The sequence below is a fragment of the Schistocerca nitens genome, chromosome 2, assembly GCF_023898315.1.
Source record: "Schistocerca nitens isolate TAMUIC-IGC-003100 chromosome 2, iqSchNite1.1, whole genome shotgun sequence".
NCBI classification, from domain to species: domain Eukaryota; kingdom Metazoa; phylum Arthropoda; class Insecta; order Orthoptera; family Acrididae; genus Schistocerca; species Schistocerca nitens.
The window spans coordinates 558607670-558616838 of record NC_064615.1 but is presented as its reverse complement, the minus strand read 5'-3'; the positions used below and the strand labels follow the sequence as shown (position 1 = coordinate 558616838).

Sequence of the window (9169 nt, the reverse complement as noted above, 5' to 3'; positions counted from 1 at the left end):
CTTCAGGGAATAAACAAGAAACTGTATCATTGTTAGTAAAATAGACATTATTAAAAAAGTATCATAAGAAATGTGCTACAGGGACTGTTATAAAATATTTCATGTTAGTAAATTAAAGTCTTGATTGATGGGTGTTGCCTGTAATGTAATATCATACACTGCTTTGATTTTCTTTCCTGTGCTATTCACTTGCGTAACAATTACATCTGCAAGTAGCTGTTGATATGAAGCGCAAGTTACTCAAAATATTAACGGTTTGAGACATTTTTGGTAAGGTTTAAGCACTTAAAATTCACTTGTGTGCACTTTGAATGCCACACTATGCAGCACTGTGTTATCTTGTCATGGCTACATATGCATATTTGCTGAGGCACCTGCTAGGCAGGAAGTGCTGTACAAAGCACTGTTATGAGGGTTATAAGCTTTTCTTTGTAGACTTAAAATGAGTAACTTTAACATTTAAAAAAATACTTGCAGTGAACCTTAGCAGCCAAAATTTTGACAGTCATTCATTTTTATTATTTCTTGCAGGTGTCAAAAACATATGCTAGTGAGAAGCTGCTGTTAGGAAATTTGTAGATTTCATAATTTTTATCCTGATCGTTACCAAAACTTTGATGTTTTTATCTATAGCCAACTAACTATAGCTTCTAATGTGGGAAGTTAACAGCAGTTTACTCATAAAAAGAATATATTTCATAGCCATAGACACATAATTGCCAAGCTAGAAAAATGTGTCTGCATGGAAAATAAAGGAAATGAGGGGAGAGAAAGAAAACAACCCTCTTCTCAAAAAATTCTGACCCTTTTTTTCAAATATCTAGTAAGAGCATCATTAGATTTTCAAATGAAAATGTTTCATAGATCACCCACATTTCTGCTTTTATTCTACACTAGGCAATTTTAATAGCTAATGGAGGGTAAAAGAATGCAAACTACCTATTTGGAACCTTAACTTCACTTCAGCATTTCAGTCCTAGGTTATTCAATTTAGAATAAATAAGTATTCACCACTTCAGCCTTGTTTATGAATCTTGATGTTTCTTAAAATGATAAAAGACTCAGGGTTTAATATTCTGTTGATTATAAGGCCATTAGAGATCCTCAGACTGGGGAAAATTGGGAAAATAAATTGGTTGTCTTTTTCAAATAAAATATCCTAATATTTGTCTAAAATGATTTAGGGAAACTGAGAATATCCTAAATATGGATGTCGGGACAGGGATTAGAATCTTGTTTCTCACAAATGTGACTCCAGTGACTTAACCACTGCAACATCTTAAAGAGTGATGTTTAATGAGATACTGTTTAAGAAAACCTGGCACATGATGATGGGTAAGTTGCCCTCTCTAGAATGAAACTTCTTTGTTCTGTTGAAAACTCTCTCACTCCATTGTAACATTTATTCTCAAGAGAAATAATAATTTGCATAGTTTCAGAAGATGAGTGCAGTGTATTTTAGTTTCACTTGAGCCTTTTAAATTTTATTTGATGTGTGTGTGTTTGGGAAAGGGGGGGGGGGGGGTTAAGACATTTATTATAGACTTTCTCACACTGTGGTTCATCAACATTCACTTACTTTCATTTCAGGTGATATGGGCTTGTAATACAATTTGTGTTCACAATGCAGCCACATACGGAACAGCATAAGGTTTATGAGAGTCTGAAACCCAAAGAAGACATTTTTGATTACTACTTGCAAGACATAAAGGAAGAAACAAACACACCAGTCAAATGTCGCTGCTGTGATCATAATGAATATGTAAAGACATGTGATATGCCTGTTAGTCAGAGTGATAAAACTGACTTATCAGAAGGGTCTTTTTCTGAGAGGAATTCTGTGGAAGCTCACATCTATAAAGAAAAGGATCATCAACTATTTACAGCTGAAACAATTTCTGAATCATTTTTTCCAAGTTTTAATTTATTGGTTGGAAATCATAACTCATGTGACATAAAAATGACGACTTCCAAATATCATGAAAACCACGAAATTCATTCTGAAGTGAGAGATAATATTTACAAGAGGTTTGATGTAACATCTAGTTCTCAGAGTGAATTTGATAGTGATACAGATTCAATTATGTCAAATGGAATCCTTGATACAGAACATCCTCCTAATTACTCAAATGATTGTCTAAAAAATGCCGGTATTTACACATTGGAAGAAGTTTTAAGAATCACTTCTAGTAAATTACTAAGACTAAAATATCTGTATAAAAAACAACTTGGAACACTTGAATATCATCTGAAGGAAGGTTACAGGAAATACTTATCTCAGAAGAAACAGGAGAAAGAAATGTGGGGCTCACAAATATTTCCCACACTAATGAAACATGGACACCCAAATTTTGAATTTTCCAAGGCCACTACAAGGTACCATCAACATTCAGGTCTTGCCAAAGAAATGCGTAAATTGCATGATCAAAGAACGGAGGCAGGAATGACTATCCGTAAACAGAGATTTCGGAAGTGTATGTTTACTGAGGGAGGTGTCAGATGCACAGAACAAGTACTTCCCTTGGCAAAGCACTGTATTAAACACATACTCTCTGATTCTAAGCAAATTTTATTTCAAGCCTGTGGTTCTGTTAGTGGTGAGGTTGAATGCAGAATACCTGTCCTCACTGTATTCCCAAATACAGCTTGTGTTTATCACACAGATCTAAAGCAATATAGTCCAGACAAGAAGGTAAGACTATGCCTCATAATTACATATTATTGAAGTTTTTTCATTAAACATAATGCTAGTTTCATTTTTCTCCTGTTCATGTTCTATGAATATGTCTGGTGTTACTGTTAATACATGAATGGTTGTACTGCCAGAAGACTGCATTAATATCTAAAGACTATCTATGCAGTGCACTAACTGAAGTCTAATTGATTATTTTTCTTCCTGGGCTGTTTAGACACTTTCCAACACATCGCTGCCATGAAATAATGTGTGTTACTCATCCCGTCTTATTTTATTTGATTGTGTACCTGCTCCACGACCCATACATGCATACTGCTGCACCTCTAGTTTCCATTCTCTGTCCGTCGTTAGTATCCTCTTTCTCTTTTGAATAGGGATGTGGAAGTGAATGAATAATTGCTAGAATAATTGGGAACATTGATCGGAAGGAACAGTTGAAAAAAATTTTGAAGGTAATTTATGGAATTCAAGGTCAATAATCAATTTGCATTATGTACTGCTGCTTCCAGTGGTGTGCGGTGCAAAATAATCACTGCAACCATTGAAATTGTCGATCTGTCACATGAAGCACAGTATTTTTAGTATAATCAAACCAAGTTCAATTTGTGCCTATCAAGTCTGAGTTATTACCTTCATAGTAATTCCATTGTGTTTAGTCTTGACTGTAACAATGTTGATGCAGAAACACTACTCTGGATACTGTGTAAATTATTCTTCTCTCCATTGAACCTCTTGTAGCAGGATCTCGGCTGTGAGTGAAATGATGAATAGATAGGAGTTGACCTTATAACCTGTAACCTCCCCACAAAATATTAAAATAAATTAAAATATGAATAATGAATGTGATTCTAATTTAGTGTAACCTCTCTACAGAAATTCATTCACATTTAGCGTCCACACAAAATTTGTTTCCCATTTAATGTACCCACAAAATTCTTTTCTCATTTAATGTAAGCTCAAAACAGAAAAATTCCTGAACCTCGTAATAAAAAATAAATTCAGTAACCTGGTAAAATTTGGACGATAGCAGTGCTGTGTCGTGGCCCTGTAAGATCATTTTGAATAAAAAGCAAAAATTCTTACCTCAATAAAAATGGCGAATATATCTGCTCTTACTTAACATTTTTTCTGGCACAGCTCCGTGCAATGTTGGCCTATACATTTGTGATTTGTGAAAGGAAGCAACAGATTTTTTTTTAAATGAATGCTTTTTTAAAAAAAATTACTTTATATTATAAACATTATTATTAGGACATTTTTTTTAAAAACATTTGGATGACAGTTCACATACATTACTAGTTGTGCGCGACACTGCTTCTTTACCTTATACAATAATACTCCGAGACAAGTGCAGACAACCTCAGACTAGCGACTACCGCAGACATCCTCAGACTAGCGACTAGCAACAACTAACTGCTACAGTTACACAGTTCGTACTGCAGTCAACATTGCTCTCTGGTCAACGATTGCATATCGCAGGCGGCACATACCTCTTACATAACCCTCCACTGGGGGGGGGGGGGGGGGGGGGGGGCAAAAATTTGGCAGCGATGGTGAGTCAATTGGACTTGCCATGAGCAACAAATTTTTCTTAATTAACTAAGTTTACAGTCACAGAATATATACATATATATAAGTGCAGAACATGAAATAAAATATAGTGCACATGCACTGAGTACAGAACATATCAAGAAATCACAAAATGTATACGCAATGAGTACAAACCATATTAAGAAATGACAAAGTGCACACGCACTGTAGTACAAAACATATCAAGAAATCACAAAATGTATATGCAATGAGTACAAATCATATTAACAAATGACATAAAGTGCACACGCACTGTAGTACAGAACATATCAGGCAATGACAAAATGTATACGCAATGAGTACAAAACATATAAACAAATAACGAAGTGCTCACGCACTGTAGTACAGAACATATCAAGAAATCACAAAATGTATACGCAATGAGTACAAATCATATTAGCAAATGACATAAAGTGCATATGCACTGTAGTATTTTTTTACCATTTTACAAGAACTAGGATAGGAAAGGGAAGGATTGCATCATGGTTGTAGCACAGTAGGTTGCATGTAGCTGCACTGAAAGTCCATATCTTTCTAAAGAAGCACAACACCAAGTGAGACAATCTGAAGTTCTCTTCCCTGAAGTATTAATCATTGTAGCCAAGACACTGAAATGTCGTATTAATATTCAATGTTATCATTTTGGTAGTACATTAGGTACACGAAACAGTGGGACCATAATAACATCTCCATCGCTCAAGGTGGTGGACAGCATGTCGTGTCAACACCACGTTCTTGTAAGGTACGCCAACGTAGAATTAGTGCAAAAACCAAATATAGTGCTCCATGATCATGAGGATAGACAGGACAAACGGATATTGCAGTAATTTCTGGTAATTATGTCAGAAGGTGAAGGACATTAAGTCTTATGCCAGTCATCATTGAGAATTACACTAGTCTATCAAGTGATTTGAGTAATTGTTGGCACTCATTGCCTAGTTACTCAACATTTCTGTACTATGTATGAAGTATTACAGAATAATGTTCATAAGTCATCTGATTATAGTGAACATTGGCACTCATTGGCCAGTTACAAACCATTTTTATGCATTATTCAAAAGTGATCATTCAAAACAGGAGCTAAAGAGTGTAGCATCAAGCTACTAGTATTCATATATATAGCATGTAAGTGACATAATACAAATATAAGAAACAGTGGCATTCATTGGCCAGTTACTAAACATATAGCAAGTATTGAATATTACAAAACATTTTTCATCATTCAAGTGACATACGACATATTTAAAGTAATTATTGGCACTCATTGGCCAGTTACAAAACATCAGAAGTCATCCTTCAAAACGGGAGCTAATGAGTGTAGCATCAAGCTACTGGTATTCATATCTAATAGCATGTAAGTGACATAATACAAATATAAGGAACAGTGGCATTCATTGGCCAGTTACTAAACATATAGCAAGTATTGAATATTACAACAAAACATTTTTCATCATTCAAGTGAAATACGACATATTTAAAATGTAACACACTGTAACTATTACTCTCAAGGTCTGTGATTAGAAAACATCATTCAGTATTACTCAGAACTCTCTGAAACTGGTAGCATTATTTGGCACTGGTAATACATTTTTTTGTGCTAGCAATGCATTGCGTTGGGATCGATAATTAATTGCTGGGGGATAACAATATTTACTCTTGACTTATTGCTGCAAATGAGGATAGGTAACGTCATTCGTCATGAGTCAGCTGTAGCAAGGTTATGAAACAAGTAGAGTATATGTGATCACATTCATGAATGACACACACAAATGGGTAAAAAATGCAAGTACTAGAACAGGTTTAATGACCAACTGCTTATAGGACATTAATTTCATGAATAGCTTCTCCTGGAAAAAATACAAAATGGATTATTAAGCTGAAAGAAGAAATGCATATTATGCTGAAAAGTAGTGAACTTCGAATTAACAGGTAATGAAATGTGTATTCAATATATATGTTCTCTAGCTGTCCTTTCCAAAACCTTCAGTCATTATACCATGCGACATAAGACATACTGTCAAAACGAACTGCAACAAGTACTTAAATAACTACATAGCATTTCTTAACTAACAGTAAATATATAAACTTCATCATTATCCTCATCTGCATAGAAAAACTTCATTATTCATATTACCATATTCTTCATCACTATTCATCACCATTCATTATCATCTGCAAAAAGACACTTCATTATTCATTATTCATATTACCATTTACTTCATACAACTATTCATAGTATAGAGTTTCTTATTTCTAGCATATTTTATCACTAAAACTAAGATGTGTAGTTCTGTCTGACAGCCTGCATCAATCGCCTCGTATTCTGAAAGAAAAAATTAGTTAAGACCGCTATCATACGATGTGTATAGTATATTCTTGTTAATGCTTGTTAATCCTGATCCATTTACTCTTCGTGATGAGGTATTGCCTCTTCTTTCGTTCATTCCGAAGATGAAATTCCCATTTCATAGTAATCCACTGTGGTTTGTTTAATTTATTTCTTTTACACGTTATTGCTTTCTGAAAATGATGAACAATGATTAATGTCTTGCATTTAAATCATATACCCATTAAATAAAAATTGGTTTCTAGTGATATAATTGAGCATACAGCATAGCATGACAGAAAACGTAATATGTCAAAAACATAGACAGTGTGCAGGTGCAAAAATGTACACAGAGTATCACTATGTAGCAGCAAAAAAAAATGTAAAATAGTCATGATGTTGAGATATCATAAGGCAAAATGTCAAAGTCAACTGGTGTTTGTTATATCTTAAAGATTTCATAGTGCATACAAACAAAACAGGAAAACAATCATACATACATGAAGAATGGAAAATGTGCACAGTCTGATGTGTAACGACAAGAAAAGCGACCTGCTAACCTTACCTTGCCGGGCACTTGCCAAGAAAAAATATGATAATCATCAGTAGTCACATAAATATAATTGCATCATTGGTCATATAAAAATCAGGAAATGGCATTACAGTGTGATAAATCATAAAGTATGTTCATTCAATAAAGGGTTTAATGTGTGAGACATGGTGATTGCCTTTACTTTTTCTGGTTCTCAGAGTTTCGACGTGTACTACATTGGAGTGAGGGATGCTGCGAATTCGATATGGACCTGCGTATAGAAGCTCAAATTTACTACATCTACTCTTTCTTTTGTTAGATAAATAATGTGTGCGTACTAATATCTTCTGTCCAATGTGAAAGTCACGGCGTGTACAAACCTGTTTTTGCTGTCTTCTCCGGCGCTCTGCGGCACGTTTGATGTTGTTCAGCGCAATGTCAATTATTTCATGGTGTCTTAGTCGATGAGATGTAGGAAAGGTTACTAATTCTTTAATTTTGTTAGGTGGTTCAACATTTTTCAGTATAACAGTCGGAGATAGCATAGTAGATTCATTTGGTATGGAATTAATTACATCTTGGAATGAGAGTATGTGTGTGTCCCAATCAATATGTCTTTTATGGCAGTATATTCTACATAGTTTACCGATTTCTTTCATTAGTCGTTCACAAGGGTTCGAAGAAGCATGGTACTTGGATATATAGATCGGAGAAATGTTTCTTGTTCGTAACATACGTGTCCACATAGCAGATCGAAATTGTGATCCATTGTCAGAAATTACTTTCAATACATGCCCTATATGAACTAAAAAATGTTTTACAAATGCTTTCGAAACAGATTTAGCAGTAGCTTTGGGTAACGGAGTGAAGGTAACAAATTTTGAAGTGAGTTCAACAGCGACAAAGATGTAGCAAAAATGTCTATTAGTTCTGGGAATCGGACCAAAAATATCTACAGCGGCCATGTGTCTCAATTTAACAGGTACAATGGGATGTAATGGAGGAATATGTGAAGTCATGTCTGACTTAGCTTTCTGGCAGATTTTACATGACGCTAAAACTCGTCGAATATGTTTCTCCACGTCAGCAAAATAACAGTTCTGTCTCAGTATAAGAAAACATATTCTGGCTCCATAATGTGCGTAACTTAAATGAGTATACCAAATTAATTTGTTAACAAGCTCGTCAGGAATGCATAGTAACCAATTGTTGCTATCAGGGTGAGAGCGGCGAAACAGAATATTATTCCGTACAGTGTAATGGTTTCTAATGGTAACATTATTCCTATCTTGCCAAAGGTGTTTAATTTCTTTCCATACGTTGTCTTTACTCTGCTCTTGTGCTATGTCTTGTAATGACGACGAAATGAAATTTTTAAATGCAACTTGTTGAATGTATATGACGCTGAAATTTGCTTTGCAGAAGTTGGTTGCAATGTCTTGCTGATTGTTGCTGAGAGAATGGGATAGTGCATTTGCTACAATATTTTGTGTGCCGGGAATGTGAACAATTGTAAAATTAAATTCCTGTAAATAAAGTTTCCATCTGCTTAACCTGTCATGTGTAAATTCTGCTGAAAGTAAAAACTGTATCGTTCTATGATCTGTGTAAACGGTCGTATGTCTTCCATAAAGAAAATGCCTAAATTTCGTAAATGCCCATACAACACATAATGTTTCAAGTTCTGTAACAGAATAATTGCGTTCAGCAGATGACAGAATGCGACTTGCAAAGGCGATGTTTTTAATTACTGTAGCACCATCTTCAATTTCCTGAAAAATGTGTACGCTGTACGCCTAAAGCGGTGTTAGAACTGTCGGTAGCAATGGAAAAATTTCTAGTAAGATCTGGATGTGATAAAAGTGGTGCGTTCAACAAAGCTTCTTTCAGATTCACAAATTAAGAATGTGCTTGGCTATCCCAGGACCAAATAGGTGTAGGTGGCGAAATATTAAAGCTTGGTTGACCTTGTACATTACATTGTTGGTTAGGTATGCTAACCGGTTGGTTTTGATGCTGTTGCGGA

The 9169-nt window shown here is 34.9% G+C and overlaps 1 protein-coding gene across 1 annotated transcript; it reads left to right on the top strand.

Moving 5' to 3' along the window:
* Positions 1–1624: 1624 nt before the first annotated feature.
* Positions 1625–2936, top strand: LOC126235156 (KAT8 regulatory NSL complex subunit 2-like). Its single transcript, XM_049943888.1, has 2 exons — positions 1625–2692; positions 2910–2936. The coding sequence occupies exons 1-2, from the start codon at positions 1625–1627 to the stop codon at positions 2934–2936; spliced, it is 1095 nt and encodes a 364-aa protein (XP_049799845.1).
* The last annotated feature ends 6233 nt before the right edge of the window (positions 2937–9169 follow it).